Source organism: Oryx dammah, unplaced genomic scaffold, assembly GCF_014754425.2.
Source record: "Oryx dammah isolate SB20612 unplaced genomic scaffold, SCBI_Odam_1.1 HiC_scaffold_14, whole genome shotgun sequence".
In the NCBI taxonomy this organism is placed as follows: Eukaryota; Metazoa; Chordata; class Mammalia; order Artiodactyla; family Bovidae; genus Oryx; species Oryx dammah.
Genome location: NW_024070198.1, coordinates 33,889,199 through 33,917,044, shown reverse-complemented (window position 1 = coordinate 33,917,044; position 27,846 = coordinate 33,889,199). Strand labels below are relative to the sequence as shown.

The 27,846-nt window shown below is 41.3% G+C and overlaps 1 protein-coding gene across 27 annotated transcripts in view; it reads left to right on the top strand.

Annotated features, from left to right (window-relative positions):
* The window catches only part of ABLIM1 (actin binding LIM protein 1), a 335,325-nt gene that overhangs the window by 186,034 nt on the left and 121,445 nt on the right, over positions 1–27,846 (top strand). For 25 of the 27 annotated variants that reach the window (XM_040255045.1, XM_040255075.1, XM_040255076.1 and 22 more), the window contains exons 3-4: positions 13,756–13,939; positions 18,656–18,765. In XM_040255045.1, the coding sequence (XP_040110979.1) occupies positions 13,756–13,939; positions 18,656–18,765 (294 nt within the window). Of the gene's footprint in view, positions 1–4,056; positions 4,398–13,637; positions 13,673–13,755; positions 13,940–18,655; positions 18,766–27,846 lie in introns of those variants that run through there. The other 2 variants (XM_040255062.1, XM_040255056.1) reach the window with 2 other exon arrangements.

The window sequence follows — 27,846 nt, the reverse complement described above, 5'->3', positions numbered from 1 at the left end:
GCTTCAGCAATACATGAACTGTGAACTTCAGATGTTCAAGCTGGTTTTAGAAAAGGCAGAGGAACCAGAGATCAAATTGCCAACATCTGCTAGATCATGGAAAAAGCAAGAGAGTTCCAGAAAAACATCTATTTCTGCTTTATTGACTATGCCAAAGCCTTTGACTGTGTGGATCACAATACACTGTGGAAAATTCTTCAAGAGATGGGAATACCAGACCACCTGACCTGCCTCTTGAGAAACCTATATGCAGGTCAGGAAGCAACAGTTAGAACTGGACATGGAACAACAGACTGGTTCCAAATAGGAAAAGGAGTACGTCAAGGCTGTATATTGTCACCGTGCTTATTTAACTTATATATAGAGTACATCAAGAGAAATACTGGGCTGGAAGAAACACAAGCTGGAATGAAGATTGCAGGGAGAAATATCAATAACCTCAGATATGCAGATGACACCACCCTTATGGCAGAGAGTGAAGAGGAACTAAAAAGCCTCTTGATGAATGTGAAAGAGGAGAGTGAAAAAGTTGGCTTAAAGCTCAACATTCAGAAAACAAAGATCATGGCATCTGGTCCCATCATTTCATGGCAAATAGATGGGGAAACAGTGGAAACAGTGTCAGACTTTATTTTTTTGGGCTCCAAAATCACTGCAGATGGTGACTATAGCCATGAAATTAAAAGACGCCAACTCCTTGGAAGGCAAGTTATGACCAACCTAGATAGCATATTGAAAAGCAGAGATATTGCTTTGCCAACAATGGTCTGTCTAGTCAAGGCTATGGTTTTTCCAGTGGTCATGTATGGATGTGAGAGTTGGACTTTGAAGAAAGCTGAGCGCTGAAGAATTGATGCTTTTGAACTGTGGTGTTGGAGAAGACTCTTGAGAGTCCCTTGGACTGCAAGGAGATCCAACCAGTCCATTCTAAAGGAGACCAGTACTGGGTGTTCATTAGAAGGACTGATACTAAAGTTGAAACTCCAATACTTTGGCCACCTCATGCGAAGAGCTGACTCATTGGAAAAGACTCTGATGCTGGGAGGGATTGTGGGCACGAGGAGAAGGGGACGACAGAGGATGAGATGGCTGGATGGCATCACTGACTCGATGGACATGAGTTTGAGTGAACTCTGGGAGTTGGTGATGGACAGGGAGGCCTGGTGTGCTGCGATTCATGTGGTCGCAAAGAGTCGGACACGACTGAGCGACTGAAGTGAACTGATGTCGTGAGGGTGGAGGCCTTGTGAATGGGGTTAGTGCCTTTTTAAGAGACCCCCAAAAGCTCCGTCATCCCTTGTGCCACGAGAACCCAGTGAGAAGACTGCTGTCTGAACCAAGAAGCAGGCTCTCACAAGACACTGAATCAGCTGGCAACTTCACCTTAGACTTTACAATCTCTAGAACTGTGAAAAATAAATTTCTATTGTTTATAAACCACCCAGTCTGTGGTATTTTGTTACAGCAGCCTGAAGGCATTAAGACAGGATATTAATCAGACGCTGAAATAATCATAAAACTATGACTTACCAACTATCATTGGTGCAATACAGGGAAAATGAAAAGATCCGCCCCAGTGAAAATAAGCTTGTAACAGAAGGATCTCTCAGTGTGTTTGTGGTGGGGAGATGGACAGGTGGTCAGGAAATGATTCCCTACCCCACCTCCACCTCTCTGGGAAGAGAGGGCAGCTCAAACTTCTCTTCTACTCTGTAAAGGATGAAAATATAATAACTACTTAATTTTTCCTTGTATGAAAAGTCAACTAAATGGACTTCATTATTCCTAAGAGCAGATTTGAATTCTTTTCTTACTAAAAGTCACTTAATGTTTTTGCATAAATCAACCTGGGAATATGGACAATTGATGACCCTCAAATGTTTACCCTGTGAAATGTTTATAGAGCATCTGTCATCTCTCCATTCACCATGGTAGACTGTGGAGGCTTCAAAGATATATATATATATATATATATATATATAATATGGTATCTAACCCTGAAGAGAATGTGGTCTGCTGGCAAGCATGTGCTTATAGGAAGAGCCATGGCTAGTAGCAGGACAGGTGTAGGTGAGTGGTCCAGAGCACAGGCGCAGCGAGTCTGAGGCTGCAGAGAACACGTAGAGCTGAATGGCCTGGGGATGTTACCAAGAAGGGGGCAAGGTATGATAAAGCACAGATGCTCAACAAAAACATAATAGATCTTCCCAGGACTGAAAAGAGGATGCTAGTTGTGGTCAGAGGTCGGGGCTGCCTTATTCAAAGTGGTAGAGACAGGGATGTAGCTGGAGTTGACACTGGCCTTCATTTGGGCAAGCAAGTTTCCTGCCAGAAATGAGTGGAGCCGTAACATTCCTATTGTCATTTGAAAGATGGCATTTTAAACATTGATTAGAGTAACTTTATTTCATTTCAAAAATGGAACAAGTGTTATATGTTATTTATAGCCACATAGTTTTAGAAAGATTTCTGAACATTGGATAATGTCTGTGGAAATTTAAAAAAATCAGATCATGTGAGCTCGTCTCTCCAAATAGCATTGGCAGAAATCCTTGTACAGAATTATGTCTTAATAGAGACTGTTGCCACTTTGCAATGTGAGTCTTAACCGTGTGTTAGACTGTAATAGTTAGAGGGTGTCAAAAATGCTATCTTTTGATAGCTTCTAAAAGTCCATTATCCTCTGTAACATTCAATCCATGAAGATAGCCTATGAACATCAAAATTATTTTTCATGTTTATCTAAAACTATTAGAAAATTCAGGTTACAGCTTCTACTTATGCCAATGAATTACAATGTACCTTTCAAGAATTAAAGATTGGGTTCAGTGAAAGGGCTTGGGAAAAAGCATACCAGTTTTGTCATCCTAGGGTTTATAGAATGTTTACCAGATCAGGATCATTCTACATAGAATATGTGTATTTATAAAATGCAAAGATTTTGTGGAGTAAAATGAATGAAATTTGAGGAGTGGGTGAGTTGAATATACAGATTAAGAGTTTTCTGTGTTTAGATAGTTTTTTTTAAGTAAAATTGTATTATATAATGTATATGCTATAAGAACTAACTCTTTATGTTTATATCTTACTTCCAAAATGGAACTTTAGGTGTTGGTAAAATAATAAATTTGATGCTTTTTTCCATTGCACTGTAATCCCTGTGATTTGATGTAGGTGTACAGGTCAGGAAAGTCACATTATCACTTTGTCTATATTCAAAAGGATAAGTCCCCTTCTGTCCTGAATGGGAAAGCCATTTATTCTACCATAAATAGCTTCCCTGGTGGCTCAAATGGTAAAAACAAACAAACACACACAAAACTGCCTGCAATGCGGGAGATCCAGGTTCGATGCCTGGGTCGGGAAGATCCCCTGGAGAAGAGCATGGCAACCCACTCCAGTATTCTTGCCTGGGGAACTCTGTAGACAGAGGAGCCTGGCAGGCTACAGTCCATGGGGTCGCAAAGAGTCAGACGTGCAAAGAGCGACTAATATCTCACCTCACCTGCCGTAAATATTGTTAATCATAGATGTAAGATAGTGTCTTTCAGGAGCTTGTTCTCATTTGTAATCACCTCTATAGTGATAGCTATAGGCTTATCTAACCTACATCTCTTGATACATGTAAAGCAAACATTCCCCATTTCTCCTTTAGATGGAAAAGAGCTGATTATTGATTTCCTTAAAATAACCTGCCATACACTTGAAGGCCATTATTACCCTGCCCTGTTTTTCTTTGGTATAATCCCAATTCCATCTACTTTTTTCAGATGTTCTCTCTTAGAGACAAGATTACTCTTGTTGCTACCCTGTAATCTCATTCTAGTTTCTTGTCATGCACCTCAAATCATGGAACACTTAACCATTGCAGTCTTATTCTGTGTGATCAAGACCTTTTTGGTTATTACTGAGCACAAAGCAGAGCATAGTCTGACCCTACACTTGCGAATTAAAATGATCTCTAGAGTTGTTGAGTTGTAGTCAATTTCAGTTGTGAAGGAAGAGTCTCAGGAGACTGAAGAAGTTGAGAGAGGGTGGAGTTGCTACCTTGGCACCACTATCTTGATGCTAACTAGGTACTTTCAGAAGCAAAGGCAGGATTACTGGCTCTCTTTATTCTGTGCCAGAACAACTTGGCTCCACCCACACAGTCCGGATGCCAGCCTGGTTTAAAGCGGTATGAATAGGTGGAAAGGGACAATAATAAGTTTCCATCTCTCTAAGTATCGTGATAAGAAGTGGGTTTTGCCTTCAATAAGTTTGCAATTGAGATAAGGAGAAAATCCTGGTGGCAGTATAAAGTAACACAGATTAAGAATCAAATGTTAATCATTGTTCAGAGCCTTGAGAAAGCAGAGCCGGCCAGGACTGGAAGAAGCCAGCAGCTTCATCACAAGGTAGAACCTGAGTGGGGCCAGGGAGGCTGGTTGGGGTTGTCAAGGGCATTGGCAGGAGGTGGGAGGAGGTGTCTATTGGGCATGGGGGATGGGAGGGTCAGTTTGGCTGGAATAAAGCACTGATGGTCAGGAAGAGTCAAATGAATGTTTGGTAGATGCCAGAACCGTCCATGCAAGATCAAAGTGTTTGCAGAGTGAAGAAGGAGGGCGTTTACCATGTTAATTTAGAGGATGTGAGCCGGATAGACTGAGTGGGAGAAGCCAGATGCTAATTACTTATTGTGGTTGCTGGTAAAAATAGCAATGCATCCTTACCTTTTTCTATTTCCTAGAGGGTCAGCTTATAGACACACAGAACTCTCACTGAGGCTGTGTCCTTGGGGTCTGGGAGCTTGTAAAAGGCAAAGATTCATGGCCCAACTTTTTCTGGGGACTGAAACAGGGAAAGTTAGGACAGAATATACCTGAAAATTTACCTGTGGGCCCAGAATTCCAATGGGTGGCTTACTTGAGGTAGTTTTACCTAGGATAAGCAAGGCCCTATTAAATCTGGCCAGCCTTTCATTTCTTCCTTGTGTACATTTTCAGCATTTATACATGGTACTTCCTGCTTATTAAGTAATCTATGCTATCAGAGAAGACTTTGATACTTGTTTTGTGTTATGGACCCAAACAAAAACAAAATAATACATTCAGTGAGAGGTATTATTCTGGATGATATCTTTGTTACTTGAGCTGGTTATAATTATGTCATTTGCACATGAATTTCTTTGACAAGCATTAAAAATAAACTTACTATGTAGTTGAAGATTTTATTAATAAAAGAGGGTCCTACTGATTCCTTTTCAATCAAATCTCTTTTGTTATTATTGTAAATTCAAGCTCTGAATTAATACCACACCTCAAATGCCTGACCTTGGGGTCTCATTTTGTCATCTAGTTGGACTCCTAACTATCTTTTTTCCCAGGAAAATCATAGATTTTGAGGCACATTTAGAAATGAGTGTGAAAAGCTCTTTAAATATGTTTTGAGGCTTAGTATTTGCTTCCAGGATGATGCATTAGCTAATAGTTATTTTTGGTGGAAGCTGCCCCCTCTTATTATTGTTTATGAGTCTCTGTTCAGCTATTTTGAGCTCTGGGCTACAGCATGTCATACTTTGGAGCTACAGTGCATGGTACTTTCAAACACACTGCTCTGGATTTCAGGGCAAAGTCTGATTCAGTGAGTCCCCACACTGTAAGGTAGCATTGGAGGTGGCTTGCTATGTCAAAGTCTGCCTTTGGATTTACTACGAAGAAAGGGTTTGAGAAGATGAGTAGAATAACATCTTAGGTGAAATAATCTTTTTTAAAAATTTAGCTTGAGCAGAAGATGGAGGAAGAGTATGGTGCAAATCCACCCATGAGGAGTTTGAGAATTCCATACCCTGTGTCTATCCCACCCCCCTGCTCCGGCACAGGGCAGCCTAGGAGGAGGCAGTGCTGACCCAGGGGAGACAGAGCAGGGTTTTCACCTGTAAAGTAGAACTTCTAGAGCACAGAGCCCTTTTAGGATGTGGTGAAAGGGAACCTTTGTACACTGTTGATGGGAATGTAAATTGTGTGACTACTATGGAAAATAATATGGAGGTTCCTCAAAAAATTAACAATAGGTCTACCATACAATCCAGTAACCCTATTCCTGGGTATTTATCTGAAGAAACAAACACATTAATTAGAAAAGATACATGAACTCATAACTGAATTACTTTGCTGTATAGCAATAATTAACACAATGTTGTAAATCAACTATACTTCAATTAAAAAAAGAAAAGATACATGTACCCTTTTCATTGCAGCAGCATTTACAGTAGCCAAGATATAGAAGTAGCCTAAATGCCCATTAATAGATAAATGGATAAGGAAGGTGTGGTACATATATGTACAGTGGAATATTACTTGGCCATAAAAAGACTGAAATCTTGCCGTTTGCAACAATGTGGATGGACTTTGAGAGCATTATGCTAAGCAAAATAAGTCAGAGAAAACAAATATTGTAATGACTCCACTTTTACATGGAATCTAAAAACAAAACAAATGAACAAATAGCAGATAACAAAACAGAAACAGTCATAAATAGATACAGAGAACAAACAGGTGGTTGCTAGTGGGGAGGGTTGAAGGGGAGAAGATAAATAGGTGAAGGAGATTGAGTTACAAACTTTCAGTTGCAAAATAAATGAGTCACCAGTATGAAATGTACAGTGTGGGGAATATAGTCAAAAATTATATGTTTGTGTGGTTACAGATTGTAACTAGACTTATTATGATGATTATTTTGAAATGTATAGAAATATTGAATCACAGTGTTGTGTACCAGGAACTAAGATAGTGTTGTAAGTCAGTTGTGCTTCAGAAACAAACACATTCATAGAGAAAGAGATGAGGTTTGTGGTTACCAGAGGTGAGGGGAGGGGTGGGGGGAAATTGGACGAAGGCACTCAAAAGGTACAGCCTCTCAGATATAAGACAAATATTAGTGATGCAATATGTGTGCGTGCGTGCGTGCTCAGTTACTAAGTCATGTCCAACTCTGTGTGACCCCATGGAATATAGCCCACCAAGCTCCTCTGTCCATGGGATTTCCCAGGCAAGAATGCTGGAGTGGGTTGCTATTTCCTTCTCCAGGGGATCTTCCCGATCCAGGGATCAAACCCACATCTCCTGCATTAGCAGGTAGATCTTTACTGCTGAATAACAAGGGAAGCCCAGTGATGTAATATAACAGGATAAATATAATCAACATGGCTGTGTGTTGTATATGAAAGTTGTTAAAAGAGTAAAGAGTTCTCATCGCAAGAAAAAAATGTCTTTCTTTAGTTTTATATCTATATAAGATATAGGATGTTCACTAAACTTACTGTGATAGACATTTCATGATGTATGTCAATCAAATCACTATGCTGTACACCTTAAACTTATATAGTGGAGTGTGTGAATTGTATCAATAAAACTGAAAGAAAAAATAAAAAAAGATAATGTAAAAAATAAGAAAGAAGAGAGAGAGAGGGAAGGGGGGAGGAAGGAAGGCAGGGGCAGAAAGCACATGGTCCTTAACGCCTGAAATGAGCAGGTGAAACCCAGGTCCTGCCATGCAGGGCCTCCACTTCCCTGGGGCAGATTCAGAAGAGCTGTGATGAGCTGACTGGCTGGCAAAGTGCCAAACCACAAAGCCAGCGCCTGCCCTAGAAAAGACAGGAAAGAACCCACCTTAGGCTCCCGGCCCCCAGCAAGAATTCTTAACGTTGCTCAAAGCTAAATTGAAAATGTTGACTTGACATCCCTCCCTCTCTCATTCTGATTAATTGATTAAAACGACAATGAGACAGCAGAGATGTCCAATCTCCTGATCTAGATGAAGAAGCTGTCTTGTGTTTCACCTCCAAGCAACCTTTGGGTGGAGTTTGAAGTATTACCTATGCTCCTAAATTTCTGGCAGTATGAACTAGTTGACAGACGGAATGTCTCTGAAATGAGTTTTGTTGCAACCTAAAACGTAACTTCTGTTTTTAGAAAGTTGAAGAAATAATTGCTACTACAACCCTGTTCACGCCACTAAAATACGACACTGTTTTCCCCCTTAATCTGACACCCCCGTGCTTCGTGCGCTTCCTGTTCTGTGGTATTTTACAACACAGGCAAGCTCCTGTTAAGTTTTGTTTTTTTTTTTTTAACATGTAAGATTTTAAAATGTGCTGTTATTAATTTCACAACTTTTATATTAAATTGCTTTGATGTACATGTTCCTACTTAACTACTTACTGGTATTCATTGGAATGTAGAGAATGAATTCAAGAGTGTAACTTTTACAAGACCTATGACTGTTTGTGGCTGTGCTTTAGTGATAACAGAGGAGGCAAGATTCAGGCAGGCCTTGAGTGGGACATGTTTTAAATAATTGATCATCAAGAAGAAAGCAATTAATTCTCTTTCACTGGCAGCTCTTTTTTTTTTAATGAAAGGAATCTATTCTTTTCCCTAGGCATATGTTAACTTTTAATCAAAGGAGAGACAAATAGAGATCCAAAGGTAAAAACCTAAAGATAGCCTACTGAAGTTCGACCTAATTGGGATTGTGTGGTCATTTGAGTGGGAAGTTTTGAAGTTTTGCTTTGTGCCACCAGTTAAAAGTATTTGCTAAGTCATTAATATAAACAGATTGAACTTTAAAAACTTTTTTTTTACAGTCACTTTTATTTTTAAACTCTAGTTTAAAAAAAATTTTTTTTTAATTTATTTTTGGCCATGCTGGGTCGTCACTGCTGCATGGGCTACTGGTTGCAGTGCTCAGGCTTCTCTTTGCAGTGTCTTCTCTTGTTGAGGAGCGTGGGCTCTAGGGCGTGCAGGCTTTAGGAGGTGAGGTTCCCAGTCTCAACAGTTGAGGCACATGGGCTTAGTTGCTCCTTGGCATGTGGAATTCCCCTGGATCAGGGATCGAACCCGTGTCTCTTGCATTAGCAGGAGAATTCTTTACCACTGAGCCACCAGGGAAGCACCCCTCCCCACCTTTAAAAATTTTTATATAATTTACCTTTAGATATTTTTGGTTAATTTTGGGGTTTCATTTTTGGTTAATTACACTTTGTCAAAGTATAATTTTCAAAAAGTTAAATATATGACTCTCACACCAATATAGAATGAAGATTAACCAGAGATTTAGTCAACTCCCACCAGGGAAGTCCAATGAGGGAACTAGTAGAATGTAAAGCCAAAGGAGAACCAAAGGAATGGGTTTAAAGGTGTTCAAGAAAGGATGTCAGGGACTTCTCTAGCGATTCAGTGATTAAAGATCTGTGCTTCCAATGCAGGGTATGTGGGTTCGATCCCTGGGGGAACTAAGATCCCATATGCTGTGCAATGAGGCCAAAAGAGAAAAGAAAAAGAGGGTGTAGGATAAGGTGCCCAGGTTAAATATAAAACTGATTAGCCGTCTAACAGGGAACGGGATCATAAACCTGGACCGAAGTCATCTGCACATCTACTGGACAAGAGCCTACAAGTTAGAGTTAACTTTCAAAGTCTGGGCTTTTAATTAGCAGTAAAATGAGAGTGAAAGTCACGCAGTGTGTCTGACTCTTTTTGACCCCATGGACTATACAGTCCATGAAATTCTCCAGGCCAGAATACTGGAGTGGTAGCCTCTCCCTCCTCCAGGGGATCTTTCCAACCCACAGATTGAACCCAGGTAAAGATCTTGTCAAACACAGATCCAATGCCTTGGGTCATGAAATAATTCTGTGTGAGCTGTTAAAATTCCAGCATGACACTGGAGAAACTGTTTCTTTCCTTCACCTTTCGGACATGTTTTTGATCATTTTTCTTAACATATTATAAAGTGAGTTTCTCCTTATATGAGACACCAAGGGCAGTCAAATTCATAGAGATAGAAGCTAGAATGGCAGTTTTCAGGGGATTGAGGGAGGGAGGGAGAATAGGGAGTTACTGTTCTATGGGTCTAGAGTTTTAGTTTTGCAGGGTGAAAGATGTCCTTTGGATGATGGCTGCACAGCTAGGTGAATGTGCTAAATCTCACTGAACTGTACACCTAAAAATGGTTAAGATGGTCCATTCTATGTTATGTGTGTTTGGCAAAATTAAATAACTTTAAAAAGTGAACTGACACATAGGTATGTGAATAAAAAGTGAATAGTTATTCATCCTGCTGAGATAACCCATTAATATCCTATGTTTGTGTTAACTCACTTTTCCTTGTTTGTAAAACCATAAGTAGACTTTTGAAAAATGGGATTGTTGAAGTTCTTTGTGAAATTTTCTTTTAACAATATATCATGGACAGACCTCTAGGTTACAGATATTGATCTGACCTATTCCTAAAAAAAAAAAAAAAAAAAAACTCCACAGACTGGATATATCATAATTTATCCAACTCTTGCTCTACTGATGGAAAGTTGAGTTATTCCCAGGTTTGTTTGTTTCTTTTTTTTCTGCCAGTACAAATACTGTTATAATAAAACTATTTTCGTACAAGAGATACTAAAGGCCAGGATCTGAGTAGAGGTGGTACGAAGGCAGAGGAGGGAATGGATCAAACAAATGTTTTCCTGGGAAAACACATTGGATTTCATGGCCAGTTGAAAATTTGGGTTTAAGAGTGGGAGAATGCATAGTGCTACCATTTTATTGGAAGAGGGACTAGCAGAACGTTTTAGAAGAGATGGCAGAGAAGCTGAGAGAATAGAGTTCATTTGGATGATGCTGTGTTCAGAGAAGTGTGCTGTCTGTGCCCAGGTTGGGGAAGATGTCACAAAAGACATTGATTTGAGAATCCTTTGCGGTCATAGTTGAAACTCTAAGAGTGGATGAGATCTGTTTCCAAAGTGTGTGTGCATGCTAAGTCACTTAAGCTGTGTCCAACTCTTTGTGACGCCATGGACTGTAGCCCTCCAGGCTCCTCTGTCCTTGGGATTCTCTAGGCAAGAGTACTGGAGTGGGTTGCCGTGCCCTCCTCAAGGGGATCTTCCCAACACAGGGATCGAACTTGCGTCTCTTGTCTCCTGCGTTGGCAGACGGGTTCCTTACCACTAGCGCCACCTGGGAAGCCGTGTTTCCAGGGAGGCCTGATATTTTAGAGGAAGAAGGTGATGTCCATGGGAGTTACCTGCCTGTAAGGGTGTGGGAGAAGAAAATGGCAACCCACTCCAGTGTTCTTGCCTGGAGAATCCCAGGGATGGGGGAGCCTGCTGTGCTGCCATCTATGGGGTCGCACAGAGTCCGACACGACTGAAGTGACTTAGCAAGGGTGTGGCCAAGGAGACTGAGAAGGTGTGAGGAGGAGAAGGAGGAGGAGGGATAGGCGAGTGCACCCGGAGAAGTGAAAGAGGGAAAGGTCGGAGATTACGGCCCAACTAGTCCATTCTTTGGAAATGTAATGTGTTGTTAAGTACTTTTAGGTCTGAGCAGTATGGACCTTCCCTCCCACTGCTCGCTGTGTATGCCTTTCGTGACCCTTGCCTCTGTGAGTCTGTTTTCAGATGCTAGTTTCCTCGGGTATAAACCGCCAGAAACGATGGTACAGTTTGGTAAGCACATTTGAGCCACTGCCTTGAATTTAAGGACCAAGCCAAATCAGACTGCAAAGGGTGCAGTTTGATTGCAGTTTGGCATCTCTCAACAGTAATTACAAAATCATTTTTAAGGCTATATTATGTTCATACAAACTAAGACTTTATTATTAAAGGAGAGCATATGTCAATTTCACAAAAGCATGTGAACTAGAGAGCCTGGAAAGATACCCTAAGGAAGCGGTGAGTACAGGGATTTCTAAAACATTTAGAATTAGCTTTGAAGCCATCCCTACAATCTGCACGAGCATAAGGATGACCCTGTTGCCACCAGAGCTTTTTAGAAAGGATCTGTGAACTTTTACATTCTGTCTACCTTAGGGGTTTGGAGGAGAAACGAAAGGAAATTATTAGCAGTCCAAATGCATTATTTTGTCACCTGTCATGGTTTTGACAAAGACCCGAGTTTGGAAGAGCAACTGAGTCATTGGAACTACTTCATGACCCTAAGGAGTGAAATTGGTAGGAGTCTGCCAAATTTGAAGTGGATTCAGTTTAATTAAAAAATTGGTTCCCAGCCTTACATTAAATTCGGTGGTTAGAGGTTTCTACAAATCAAAAGAAGTAAAGCTGAAGACTCTTACCCATAAAGTGCCTTGTCGTCTTGTGTGAAAATTAAAAAATACATAGAAAAATACTGAAGAAAAATCTCTAAGGTGTCCTGTGACCCTCAGGATTCTGTTTATTGCTGTTGAAGGAATTTGCAGTTAGAGCGAGGTTAGTCCCAACTTCAGTTGCCTTGACCCACAGGACTCATTTTGTAGGAAAAGGCAGGAATGGAAACAGTGGGGGCACTGGCAAGTTAGGGAGGCCGTAGGTGGTAAATGAGCTGGTTTCCAGGTAATGTGATCACAGCAGAGTTTGTATGGTCATTTTCAGCATGATGGACCCAGGCCATCATCTTGGGTTACTTGATTATAAACTGCAAAGAAGAAGGTCATAGCTGTAGAGTGTGGACTTAGACAGATGAACCCACAGTGGAAAGCTTGTTGTAGCTTCTGTGTTGCCTTGAATATCTTCAGTAGTTGCAATTAGTAGAGACTGCGAGCTGGAGTGGGAGTGTAAGCTTCTATCTGAATCCATCAAAATCTTACTGTGCTCAACACTAGTTCATCTAGATGCTTTCATGGGTCATGGGAACTTTACCAGAGGAACCCTGGATATGTTCTAGCAAGTCCTTAGGAAAACTATTTAGTGACTGAATTCAGTTCATCCTTACCCCAGCTAAAAGCCTATTCCAGCTGCTGGCGGGAATAATCAAGATGAATCCTGGATTCTTTGCCTAAGGATCTGAATTGTATAGGAGTCAACCAACCCTGGGAATACAGAGGTTAAGAACAGAGATTTCCAGCTTTGGTGTTACTTCCCGGTCATTTGTCAATGGAAAGTCTTTATTCCCAGGAGCCGCCTTTGGCTTTATTTTTGGACAAGCTGCTGAGTCCTGCTCTGGTCTTGTCTGAACATGCAGATCTGGTGTTTCAGGACCTACTTTTTCACGCCATCTCCATGCTCCACAGCTGTGCAGGTTTGAAAGAGGTGCCAAAATCCAGACACGGCAAAGCAGCCTCTTTTGCATGTGCTGAGGTCCGGAATGACAGTTTTATCTTGGACATGTTCCCTTTTCTTTCCTCTGTGGCTTGTTCATTTCTCTCTCTCTCTTTAATATATAAATAATGGACTTATCCTATTTGCTGCACCAAGAGAAAATTAAACGCCTGAATGTTTTACGACTATGGGAAAGTATTTCCAGAGTGTGAAAAAATAGACACTGGACATTTCAGCTCCTGCTTTTGGTAGAGTGGGAATTTATTACTCAGCTCAGTAACAGTTTAGGCCAAACCAAGCAGTTGTGTGGGCAAGCAGTGTCTATCTTTCCTAAATAGCACTGCCAGAGACAGTTTTGTTCCTATTAGAGACAGCATGACCCAAAGGTATCTTTCCATCAAAGACTGATTATCTCTGAATCTTAGATGTATCTCAAAGGCTGTTGAGACCTAGCCAATGGATTTTACTTGCATGAGATATTGCATAGCTCCCGAAGGGAAGGGAAACAAAGGGGGAGGGAGGCAAGAGAGAACTTGGAGCCCAACAATAAATAGCTCTTTGTACCAGTCTTCCCCACCCCGAACCCCATACTGCTGAGGTCATAGAGTAACTTAGCAGCATGTGGTAGAAGGCGATGCTGCCCAGTAGCTTGGCAGCTTGTGACCAGATGTGAACTTGTCTGTCCACAGTGTGCGGCTGTGACCTGGCCCAAGGGGGCTTCTTCATAAAGAACGGGGAGTATCTCTGCACCCTGGACTACCAGAGGATGTATGGCACACGATGCCATGGCTGCGGGGAGTTTGTGGAAGGAGAGGTGGTGACCGCCCTGGGCAAGACCTACCATCCCAACTGCTTTGCCTGCACGATCTGCAAGTAAGTGTGGCTTCCCCCAACAGGGAAGTGTTGGATTCTGCTATCAGCGCTTGGAATGTGTGCTTTGGTCTTGAGTTGTACTTAGTCTTAAAACATTTTTCCTTTAAAAAAAAAATTATATTTACTGATGTTTAGTTGATTTATAATGTGTTAGTTTCAGGTGAACAACAAAATGTTTCAGTTATATCTCTATATATTATATATATTATTTATCTGGTGGCTCAGGTGGTAAAGAATCTGCCCGCAATGCGGGAGACCCAGGTTCAATCCCTGAGTCAGGAAGATGCCCTAGAGAAGGAAATGGCAACCCACCGCAGTATTCTTGCCTGGAGAATTCCATGGACTGAGAAGCCTGGCAGGCTAGACTACATACAGTCCATGGGGTCACAAAGAGTTGGACGTGACTGAGTTACTAACATACTTTCTTCATATATTTATATATATATATAATATATGTATTATTTATGTTGTACATATATACTATATTTATTATTTATATTATATGTATTATTTTTCATGTTCTCTTCCATTATAGATTATAAGATATTGAATATAGTTCCCTGTGCTGTACAGTAGAACCTTTATGTTTATCTATTTTATATATAGTAGTTTGTATCTGCTAATTGCAAACTCCTAATTTATCCTTCCCCTCTCCTTTCCCCTTTGATAACCATGTTTGTTCTGTACATTTCTGAGCCTATTTCTGTTTTTGTAAATAAATTGATCGTATCACTTTGTTTTTTTAGATTCTACATATAAGTGATATCGTATATTTCTCTGTATATATTTTTTCTGATGCACCTTTAGATGTTTTTGTTTTCCTACTGTATTATCAGGCTTAGTTAAAAAGTCATTTAGTTAGGAAACTTTATATGGAATGTCGTCCACTAAATAGTGTGACTGATCTTAAGTGGCTGGGAGCGGAATCTGAAAGCAGCTCCAGGTCTTGAGACATTTTGAGCAGTGGAAACATGGGGAGAGATGGCTTATTTGAAAGTATCAGCTCTTACGTGTGTGTGGGTGTGGGTGTGTAAAATTATCTCATTTGCTCTATAGCCAGGGAGAGCTAACGGCCTCAAGGATCAAATTAGACCTGCTTTGTAAATAAAGTTTTATTGGAACACAGCCATGCCCATTTGTTTATATATTGTCTATGAATGCTTCCAAGTGACAGTGGTAGAGTAGTTGAGATAGAAACCTTATGATCTGAGCAGTCTAAAAAAATATTTACAATCTGATCTTTCGGGGGGAAAAGCTGTCAACCCCTCCTCTCTAGGCAGCTATCATCAATCAAGGTTAAATCTTTATTGCACAAAGCAGCTTGATTAAAATGGTCAATCAGAGAGAAGAGGGTATTTAACTAGTTGACCCATACTGATCAAGTAATTCCATGCCTTTTGGTATGATGTTGATCATATGTGTTCAATTTTGCTATGCTTTTGTAAAAACTGTAGTTCAGTTCATTTTATTTTCCAGTATTTCCTGTTTTTAGGCCAGAGAAATGTAAACTCTAGAAGGGTAAATTTGATTTTATACAATTAATTAACTGGATAATACTCATTGGATGAATCATAATAAGATTTAGATGAAATATTCATAATCAAATTATTTTAGTAACTTTTTGTAGCTATTAGGTCATTTCTCAATTATATATTTTTAAGTCATAATTTTAAAATTCTGGGTTAATGAGCTGAATTTTTTCTGTATTTAATCAATAGCAAAGTTTCCTTTTGACCTCTCCCTATTCAGGCTGCCGCCCACAGTCTGGTTGAGAACCCTGGGCTGGCATTCGGGAAGCCCTGTTTCTGGCCTTCCTTCCTGGGCTGGTTTGAGACCTCTGTGAGCTGACTCTTCCACGACAGTTGTCTTGTCTGTAAGATGAGAGGGTGTGGACTAGATAAGAGTGATTCCCTAAACCTGAGTGGTCACTGGAATCCCCAAGGGAGGGTCTCTTTTTTTCTTTTCTTAATTGGAGGATAATTGCTTTGCAATGTTACGTTGGTTTCTGTCATACAGCAACTCAAATCCGGCGTAAGTATATATGTCCCCTCCCTCTTAAACCTCCCTCCTACCCCCCCAACTCCAGCTCACCCCACCCCTCTAGGTTGTCACATAACACCAGGTTGGAGCTTAGGAAGGGTCTTTTTAAAAATATCTGTTTCTATGTATTAACACAAGGAGCTCAGTGGGGTACCCTGTGACAGCCTAGAGGGGTGGGATGAGGCGTGGCGGGGGGGAGGTTCAAGAGGGAGAGGACATATATGTATGTATGCTTCTGGCTGATTCGCATGATTGTGTGGCAGAAGCCAGCACAAAATCAAGCAGCAATTATCCTACAATTAAAAATTTTTTTTAAAGGTTAGAAGGCCCTGGCTCAGGTAAACTCTAAGAGCCTTCCTGATCTTGGCCCTGAGAGATCATTGCTTCAGGTTGCTAACGATGGACAAACTTTCATCAGCTATAGCCCTGTCTCTGGAAGTCTGAGCCAACAGAGAGGTACCTGCTACTGATGGTCTAAGCTGCTGGTGCTGCCTAATGTCACCAATTCTTCCTGCTTGGGAGGCCACCTTTACAGCTTACAAATTGCATCCATGTAGAAATTAATCTAACCCTTTCAACAATTCTGTGAGGTCAATCAGCAATTCCTATTCCTACTTATGAGTGACTTTGAGACCCAGAGTCTAAGGGATTTTCCCAGTCCTTCGCATCACAAAGCCAATGTTTGAACTCACATGTTCAGACTCTAAATCCAATTCTCTTTCTACCACAAACGTTCATGCAAATAACAGAAGGAAGTGAACCCATGTAGGTGGAGGACTTAGGAAAATGAAAGGGATCATTTATGAAATAACAGAATTCAAAATTCCGAGCACCTTGTCCCTTGTTGAGAACTGGGCTCTGGTTTGTTCCATGGTGGATCTGTGTGGGGTTCAAGTCTAGAAATATAAGCCTAAATCAGAGACAAGGTCTGGACTAGCATGAGGCCAGGGAGTTGCCTGGGCACATACTTTAAAGGGGGTGCTCACTCTCAGGTCATGCGGTCCTCCTGAGAGTGGGGACCTCTTTAAATGCTGTATCCTGAGTGCCTCGCTGGCCTCCTTCTGGTGCTGGCCCTGATCAGAGGCAAAGAAACTGTGCTTATTATGTCAACAGACCCTTCACTTCCTGATGGCCTTGTTACAGAGGAGGCTGGAGGTTTTTTTGGCTTTAAATGATGAGTGTGAATTGATAGGCTGGCTGGCACCCCCCAGAGTGTGACCTTGATTGTTGAAGAGAGAGCAAGTTCTGGGTTGGTGGACACCACCCACACATGCCTGTTGCATGTTTCTCCCTAGTTGGTCAATCCATGCAACTCACTTACCCTCTCTGGGCTTTATCTGAGTGGTAGAAAATAACATGGAACCAGGAGACCGCCTCAACCCAGCACTTCTAAAATTTGGGGGTGTGATTGAAAACTCTCCTCGAGGACTGGCACCAAGCATATTTGTGGAGTTGTTTTAAACCCAGATTTACTACCTGTGTGTGCAGGACGGTTAATCACCGTTAGGTGATGAAGGGCAACTTAAAGTACCTGTGAACATAAAATTCATGTCCAGAAGCCTGAATGTCCTTCTGACTCAGATGGGTGAGGATGTTTGGCTTATGAATTTTAAATTTCCTAATTGACAGAATCACACATATGAAAATTCATGTTGAAGATCATTGGCAAATTGGCCAATGGCAAGTGAGCAGGCATGGAAACTGTCATATGGCTATTAATTAATGACTTACTTTTTTAAAGCTATCTGCCTGCTGGGAGGAGAAAAAATATAACATACCTGCAGAATGCAATGTTTTTGAAAAAATGTGCTGTTATTTATTGATGAATGTCTAATGTGAAAGGAAATAATCTCTGAAAGGAAGCGAATACTAATTTTTAAACAGATATGATAGCACAGTTGGTAAAGAATCCACCTGCAATGCAGGAGACCCCAATTTGAATCCTGGGTTGGGAAGATCCCCTGGAGAAGGGAAAGGCTACCCACTCCAGTATTCTGGCCTGGAGAATTCCATGGACTGTATAGGCTATGGGGTCACAAAGAGTCGGACAAGACTGAGTGATTTTCACTTTCACTAACGTAAAAGGAAATAATCTCTGAAAGGAAGTTAATACTAATTTTTAAATGGATATTTACAGCATTTTCATATTTAATCCAGGTTTATAAGGGACTGAGTCCCTAGCAATGTGAGGTATTCATTTTGCCCATTGAACAACAATGTCTAATTCAGCATCGTTATCATTTAGGTATAGGAAATGTGAAGAGTTAATGTTTGCCCTGTATGACCAGTTCTCTTGGAGGCGCCTTAAGCTTGAATAGAAATTCATGACATTTCAAACATTTCTTCATGGTAGTATTTCAATTTGGAAGTGGAAAATTTTACTGCGTGTGCCCTGCTGGATGGCTTGCTGGAACGTCCCTCCACTAAGCAGTGGAGGTAAATGGTTTCATTTACTATCTGGTTGCCTGTAGAAGCTGTGCACTCTTTCCTCTTAAAATGAGGCACTTTTGTTTGTTTGGACTGGATCCAGCTGGCCGGCTTGGTTCAGACTGCATTTCAGACGTTTTGGCTGGTGCTCCTCCAAGTAATGAATTGGCACTGGAGGGCAGCAAAGCAGAAGGGGTGAGGGAGAGGGATGAAATTGCCACAATAACCTTGAGGGCAATGTCTTTCCAGGCGCCCGTTTCCACCCGGAGACAGAGTCACGTTCAATGGGAGAGACTGCCTTTGCCAGCTCTGCGCACAGCCGATGTCTTCCAGCCCTAAAGAAGCCTTCTGCTCTGGCAGTAAGTGCCCCAGCCACGTGTTGACATGAATTCCTTCATTCCTCAAAGGCAGCTTAGGGAGGTACCTTCCTTGCTGAGAAACTCTGGTAGCCGGAGTCAAGAGTAGGCCTATTTAAGGCATTTTCATTGTCAAATGTGATGTGTGGAGAAGCCTTCACTAAAGGCAATGCAGAGAGAGGTGTCTCCCTTCTTTCAAAAGAAAAGAAAGAGAATTGGACATTCAACTGTGCATTTTGATGGTAAATGAAGGAAAAAGAATTATAACGTGTTACATCAGAAGGGCCCCTCTCTGGGCATAGAGGTTAAACTGTGAGCACATTTAGTGATGATGTGACTGATATTGCTGTGTGTTAAAAAGTTATCCCCACTGTGCCTTGGGCGAATGTGGTGGTTTATGCTTACTCTTAAATTATTCCTTGCTATCCTCAACTATTCTTTATTCCCTTGGAGGATTTTTTTTTTCTTTTTTTCTTAATTATTTATTTATTTATAGTAAGTCCTTGTTGGTTATGTATTTTTTTATTTTTTGGCCACACCCCCAACCAGGGATCAAACCCACTCCCCCAGGGTTGGAAGGTGGAGTCTTAACCACTGGACTGCTGGGGAAGTCTCCCACCTGGAGGGTTTCTGACATTTATTCATCAAATGGATAATTTTCTGAGCACCTACAATGCGTGTTGTTTGCACTGGAGATACAGAGGGAACAAAACATACTCAACATCCTTCAGTTCAGTTCAGTTCAGTCGCTTAGTCGTGTCCGACTCTTTGAGACCCCAGAATCACAGCACGCCAGGCCTCCCTGTCCATCACCATCTCCCAAAGTTCACTCAGACTCACGTCCATCGAGTCCGTGATGCCATCCAGCCATCTCATCCTCTGTCGTCCCCTTCTCCTTCTGCCCCCAATCCCTCCCAGCATCAGAGTCTTTTCCAATGAGTCAACTCTTCTCATGAGGTGGCCAAAGTAGTGGAGCTTCAGCTTTAGCATCAGTCCTTCCAAAGAAATCCCAGGGTTGATCTCCTTCAGAATGGACTGGTTGGATCTCCTTGCAGTTAGGAACTTTATTTTTTAGTGGGGTAGATAGACAATAAATGGAGGTACAAATATATCTAATATGCACAGAAGATTAACACAGGGAGAAAAAACAGGGCAATGGGTCAATGTTTGTATGGGGCAATCTGAGAAACCTCTCTTGTTACCTAAGGATAGATCTGAAGAAATATGGGGACAAGCTGTCCATACACCATGGGATTTGTGATTTTTGATGACAAGGGCTTGTCTGACCTATAGGAACCCAAAGAAAACCAACTTCCCTCCAAATAAAAGCAGTGGCCAATTGAAGTATTTCTTCTAGTAAATAACATTGAGTAGGTCACTTCACGATGAACTGAGAGGGATTCTGAACCCAGAGCACCAAGCTCTCCTTCCCGCTCCTTCCTGGGGCATTAGGACATGGACTAGAGGTTTGCCTCCGTTTCTGTGGATTGTGCCCATCCTTGGAGAACACATGCCTTGAAGCCCTGCCAGTCTCAGCACCTAAGAATGAGATAAGCCTCTTCTGCTCTGGAGGAATTTTGTGTCATTTATAACAGCGATTCCAAATCTTCCTGTTAAAGTAGATTTATACCTGTTAAAAATAAGAATGTTATGACCCAAAAGCATTTGCATAGAAATTGGATTCTGACCATTGGGAAAAAAGAAAGAAAGAAATGTATTAGTGCATCTTATTCAATACACATGATCAGATCCTTAGCACGTGGGTTTATCTGCCCTCTTGTTAAATAACAGCAGCCTGGGTAGGCCAAGGGCTACCACACAAAGCACAATCGTAGACCACTAAGAGAGTCCCAGGTCCTTCGCTCTTCTTACCTACCCTGCCCTACGAAGGTCATCGGGAAGGTGGCCTGGGGTAAGAACAGGCACCCCAACCCCCTTGATTGAAAGGGCTTGCTTTGAAAGTATGTTACCGTAAACATTGAAGGAATTCTTCAGTATAGTTACCGGAAAGAGGATTGGGACTTTCCTGGCAGTGCAGTGGTTAACACTTCACCTTCCAATGCAGGGGCTGCAGGTTCAGTCCCTGGTCAGGGAGCTAAGATTCCAATGCCTCTTGGCCAAGAATCCAAACATCAAAACAAACCGTATTGTAACAAATTCAATAAAGGCTTTAAAAATGGTCCACATTGGGGAAAAAAAAAAAAAACCTTTAAAAAAGAAAAAGAAAGTTGCATGAGTCCCAGGATCGGCTGGCAACTATAGCAGAGGATCGTATCCCTAGGCTTAGAACAGGAATGACTGTGTCCTCAGATTCTGTGCAGTCCTTTAGTCCAGCTGTATTTCTTGATAGGTGAGGAAATTCGGGCCCAAAGTCACACAAGTTACCCAATCAGAGGTAGCTTGTTAGAGCCAGGTCTCCTGACTCCTGGCTTGGGGCTGTCTTGATTTCATCCAAGACTCCTCTTTGTTCGGTTTAAGAAATAGAACCAAGGTATTTTTGAAGGCTTTTGGTCCTTTGCCTTCATGTAATTTTTGGGAACATATTTCTAATCATAACTCCACCAAAATGGTTATTCTGATTTTTATTAAACATTGTTTTGCTTTACCTATATTTTCTTTTATATGAATAGTCATTATGCACATAAAAAAGCAATTAACATGAATCTGCCACGTATACAAATTATTGGTCCAAATCCTTTTTTTTTTTTAATTTATTTTTTCTCTTTTGCTCTCAATGGATGAAATCATCTTCTCTGTGCTGCTCTTTCGGTCAGAACATTTTTATTTTCAACAAGTACTCGTCTATTTAGATAAGTACTCAAATAGCATTTCTGGAACATGTGGGTGTGAGTATCTGTCAAAAAGAGAACTCTTATATATGGATACACACATGCAAAATACCCAAAGGAGACAGGCACACAAATACAAAAGCAAGGGAATTTTCAGCAAGTTTCTAAAATTCACTGGAACATAATTACAGAACACTTGTTTGTTCTTCGCAATTCTTTAAGAAATGCCTTATATTTTTAAACTATCCTTATTTTACTTTGATTCTTATTTTTTAAAAAATTTCTTAACTTGGAAAAGCTAAAGGGAAGCAAAAAAAAAAGAAAAGAAACCCTTCTTTGATATGTTCACAGTGGTGATGAAATTAGAGAGCCAAGGTCTTCTTTTTCCTTTGAAATGTTTTTTCAAAAATGTTTGCACTTCTGAACTGAAATTTTATTTCACATTCTGTGGCTGGTTTTCCATCGTCACTGAATAGGAGGCAAAGACAGTGAGAGAGGGAGAGAAGAAGTAAAGAGTGATCAACAGAAGACAAGTTAATAATGTGATGAGAATTTACACAAAACAGCCTCCATCTGTGCTTCCTCTGTAGAAGTGCAGGGGCCGCCATGTCTGTATTGCTCTGATTTAGGGAGAACTCCCAGTGGGATGCCTATGATATCTTGTGCACCCTGCTTGGTGCTTCCTTCCACATTATAATAATTCTTCTCACTTTTATATTCATTTTATTGTCTTCTTCAAACATTCACATAGTACTCATGTGACCAGGCATTGCATAGCTGGTCTACAAATTTGAACTTATTTAATTCTCATGACCACCCTAAAGGGTGGCACTAACTTTCTCCTTTTCACAGATGAAGAAACAAGGGCGACAGTTCAGTTCAGTCGCTCAGTCGTGTCTGACTGTTTGCAACCCCATGGACTGCAGCATGCCAGGCCTCCCTGTCCATCACCAACTTCCAGAGTTCACTCAAACTCATGTCCATTGAGTCAGTGATGCCATCCAACCATCTCATCCTCTGTCGTCCACTTCTCCTCCCACCTTCAATCTTTCCCAGCATCGGGGTCTTTTCAAATGAGTCAGTTCTTCACATCAGGTGGACAAAGTATTGGAGTTTCAGCTTCAGCACCAGTCCTTCCAGTGAATATTCAGGACCGATTTCCTTTAAGATGGACTGGTTGGATCTTCTTGCAGTCCAAGGGACTTTCAAGAGTCTTCTCCAACACCGCAGTTCAAAAGCATCAATTCTTCAGTGTTCAGCCTTCTTTATGGTCCAGCTCTCACATCCATATGTGACTACTGGGAAAACCAGAGCTTTGACTAGATGGACCTTTATCAGCAAAGTAATGTCTCAGCTTTTTAATATGCGGTCTAGGTTGGTCATAACTTTTCTTCCAAAGAGTAAGTGTCTTTTAATTTCATGGCTTAAGTCACCATCTACAGTGATTTGAGAGCCCCCCAAAATGAAATCTCTCAGTTTCCACTGTTTCCCCATCTATTTGCCATGAAGTGATGGGACCAGGTGCCATGATCTTAGTTTTATGAATTTTGAGTTTTAAGCCAACTTTTTCACTCTCCTCATTCACTTTCATCAAGAGGCTCTTTAGTTCCTCTTCCCTTTCTGCCATAAGAGTGGTGTGATCTGCATATCTGAGGTTATTGATATTTCTCCCAGCAATCTTGATTTCAGCTTGTGCTTCATCCAGCCCAGCGTTTCTCATGATGTACTCTGCATAGAAGTTAAATAAGCAGGGTGACAGTATACAGCCTTGATGTACTCCTTTCCTGATTTGGAACCAGTCTGTTGTTTCATGTCCAGTTCTAACTGTTGCTTCCTGACCTGCATACAGGTTTCTCAAGAGGCAGTTCAGGTGGTATGGTATTCCCATCTCTTTGAGAATTTTCCACAGTTTATTGTGATCCACACAGTCAAGGGCTTTGGCATAGTCAATAAAGCAGAAGTAGATGTTTTTCTGGAACTCTCTTGCTTTTTTGATGATCCAGCGGATATTGGCAATTTGATCTCTGGCTCCTCTGCCTTTTCTAAATCCAGCTTGAACATCTGGAAGTTCATGGTTCACACACTGTTGAAGCCTGGCTTGGAGAATGTTGAGCATTAGTTTGCTAGTGTGTGAGGTGGGTGCAACTGTGCAGTAGTTTGAGCTTTCTTTGGCATTGCCTTTCTTTGGGATTGGAATGAAACTGACCTTTTCCAGTCCTGTGGCCACTGCTAAGCTTTCCAATTTTGCTGACATATTGAATGCAGCACTTTCACAGCATCATCTTTTAGGATTTGAAATAGCTCTACTGGAATTACATCACCTCCCGTAGCTTTGTTCGTAGTGATGCTTCCTAACGCCCACTCGACTTCGCACTCCAGGATGTCTGGCTCTAGGTGAATGATCACACCATGGTGATTATCTGGGTGATGAAGATCTTTTCTGTATAGTGCTTCTGTATATTCTTGCCACCTCTTCTTAATATCTTCTGCTTCTGTTAGGTCCATACCATTTCTGTCCTTTATGGAGCCCATCTTTGCATGAAGTGTTCCCTTGGTATCTCTAATTTTCTTGAAGAGATCTCTAGTCTTTCCCATTCAATTGTTTTCTTCTATTTCTTTGTGTTGATCACTGAGGAAGGCTTTCTTATCTCTCCTTACTATTCTTTGGAACTCTGCATTCAAATGGGTATGTCTTTCCTTTTCTCCTTTGCCTTTCACTTCTCTTCTTTTCACAGCTATTTGTAAGGCCTCCTCAGACAACCATTTTGCCTTTTTGCATTTCTTTTTCTTGGGGATGGTCTTGATCCCTGCCTCCTGTACAATGTCAGGAACCTCCATCCATAGTTCTTTAGGCACTCTGTCTATCAGATCTAATGCCTTGAATCTATTTCACACATCCACTGTATAATTGTAAGGGATTTGATTTAGGTCATACCTCAATGGTCTAGTGATTTTCCCCACTTTCTTCAATTTAAATCTGAATTTGGCGATAAGGAGTTCATGATCTGAGCCATAGTCAGCTCCCAGTCTTTTTTTTTTTTTGCTGACTGTTAGAGCTTCTCCATCTTTGGCTGTAAAGAATATAATCGATTTGATTTCGGTATTGACCATCTGGTAATGCCCATGTGTAGAGTCTTCTCTTGTGTTGTTGGAAGAGGGTGTTTGCTATGACCAGTACGTTCTCTTGGCAAAACTCTATTAGCCTTGGCCCTGCTTCATTCTGCCCTCCAAGGCCAAATTTGCCTGTTACTCCAGGTATTTCTTGACTTCCTACTTTTGCATTCCAGTCCCCTATAATGAAAAGGACATCTTTTTGGGGTGTTAGTTCTAGAAGGTCTTGTAGGTCTTCATAGAGCCGTTCAACTTCAGCTTCTTCAGAGGTTAAATAATTTGCCCAAGATCACACAGTGGTGATGCTGGGGTATGAACCCAGGCTCCAGATGCCACGTTACCATCCCTGATATTTATCTCCCAGTGTGGTCTCTCTCTCACTTCCAAAGATGAGGTGCTGAGCTTTGGAGCAATGATCTGACTTGTCTGCAAATTTACCCGAGTGTCTGCCTCCAAAGGCTATGCACTTTCTGTGTGCTGCAGTTGCCTCCCTGGTGTAGCAAGGTTTGGTGAATGAAAACCATCAGGACGTGATTCATAGAAACACACCACCTTCATTAAAAGATGATTGCCCTTGAATTAGTTAAAACTTTTGCTTCATACAGTCTAATGGAATAAGCAACCAACATTATATATCATGGAGATAACAGTTAACGTTGCCTCACAGGGTTATGATGACCATTTGTTAGACTGCTTTTACTATTAAGAAAAAAATCAGTTGCCCATGTCTAGCTGATTCATACTTTAGAAATGGAAATGTATGTCCAGAGAGCATGACACTCTTCCAGAAGGTTATTGACATTCCTGTAAAGCCTAACTCCACTCCATTTTCCCTGTATCTGCCAGTGACTGAGGGACAGCTTCTCATGGGTTAAGGAGCCATGTGAGGGAGAGTCAATGTGCGACAATCTAAAGGGCAGGGAATTGGGTTTGGATATTGCTTCTTGCACAGCTATGGTCTATTTCAGGCATCCGAGCAGAAGTGGGTTGCTGTCTACAATCACCCTTTCCATTTCAGAGGGTGTCTGACTAGTGTCTGATTGTGTGTGGGTTTGGCAGATTGATGCGATGAACACCCACACACATATACATCCAAAGCCATCTTCCTCCCCTTTACCCACCCTGTACAGCACTGTCATTGTTCCAATTGCAGTTGGAACTCCCACAGGTATTGGAGCAATGGTCTACTCGGACTGAACTGAAATCTTTTCAGATAAACAGTCACGCACATGTTTTCAAAGGGGAGGATGAATTTTTCAATTATTTTACTTTTCTATTTGGTGCAATAGCTTTTAATAGTTGCACTATAATTTTTCTTCTATCTGTGTTCTTTCTCAAAAAAGCATCTGTGGGTTGAGCGGGCTTGTCTGCTGAGACTGTAGGTGGAGTGGTGATGATCTGATGCTGGCGCCTGACTGCCAGGGTCATGCTCTGGCTCTAGTCATCTCCTTACGTCTCCATCCTTCAGGCTCTCATTTGTAAAATGGGATGGCAATAGGGACCTACCTTGTGCGATTAAATAAGTAAACAGATGAAAGTACTGAATACTTATAAAACAAGAACTTACTAGTTAGGCAATGCATGAATTTTTGTGTAGGACAGTCTCAATTTTTTGTGACTGTGCTTTTTTTTTTCACTCTGGTGTTCACAGTGGCTGGCTTTTCTGTTCATCTGATATTTTCTACCAATATGTAAAGCCAAAGAAGGCAGGAACACAGGCATACGAGCAATCCATGGATTGTTGGATTTTGACTCATGGTGATATGTCTTACGGCAGAGTCTCCAAAACAGATCAGCCCCCCTTTCTTGAGACACGTTATTGCTGGAGGATAGGGTGGCGGAGGAGGCTTCGCAGGGCACTGCTAAAGAGTATGGTTCTGGACAGATTGAGAGTTAGGGTTTGTGTTTATCCTAGTTCTACAATGCTGTGTGACCTGGAGAACTCAGTCTCTACCTGCATTTCTTTGTCTATAAAATGGGAAACAACAATGGTTCCTTTCTCATTGGGTTGTTGTGGGGATTTATATAAGTGAAAGTACTTAAAAGATGCATGACACCTAATAAGCTCATCCAGATGCTGACCATTGTTCCTTAAGGAAATTATGAGACTAGAACTTGAGCTTAGAGATAATTTAGAATCGGAAAGGAACAGAAAGAGAGTGCATAACCTAACAGTTTAGAATGTGGCCTCTGTATTCCAGAGCCTGGCTTTGACTCCTGGTCCTGTCTTCTCCTAGACATGGAGTCAGGGGCAAGTTACTGGATGTCTCAGAAACTTCAGGTTTGCATCTGAAAAGTAGATAATAGTTACTCTTAAGGGTTGTTATGAGAATTAAATAAGATACTACAGGGGTGAACAGTCTTAATGTGGGGAGGGTACTTATTAAAACAGCACCTGGGGGACCCAGACAAAGGCTTTGTTCTTCCACCTTCTGAGAAGAGAAGCTAGAAAGTTAGAGTGAGGCCTCTGTAGGCCTCGAGAAGCTTGGCAATGTGGAGCTTGGCTTAGCCTGGAGGGTGACCAGAGGAAAGCAATGTTCCACAAAGATTAAGGTGGTGATGGAAATTGTTGTTTAGTCACTCAGTTGTTCCCAACTCTTCTGTGACCCCATAGGCTGTAGCCTGCCAGGCTCCTTTGTCCGTGGGATTTTCCAGTCAAGATTACCAGAGTGGGTTACTGTTTCCTTCTCCAGGGCATCTTCTTGACCCAAGGATCAAACCCATGTCTCCAAGCCTCCTCCTGCATTGCAGGTGGATTTTTTTACCACTAAGCCCCTAGGGAAGCTCTAGTGATGGCAATGGTGGTGTGCAAAATCAGTAATTTGGCATCAGTGAGCTGAGGACACCATTGACTGTGGTGGTGGCTATGAGAAAAGATGAGAAAGATGAATGAAAAGATGATGTCAAAGAAAGATATGGATGTTACTCATTTATTCAATGAACATTTCTTTGCACACCTATTGTGTTTCAGGCACCAGCCAAATTCTTCATCACACAGCCAGCATCATGTATTAGTATGATATGTTTGTCACAGTTAAGAAATCAACACTGATGTGTGGTCTCTTGCATTTTAACTATTTAGATGTGTGCCCACCTCCACCACCAAGATAATGAACTCATTAAAGATAAGGACCCTGCTGTGTTTCTCTTTTATACAAGGTCTAGCACATAAAGCCTTAGACAA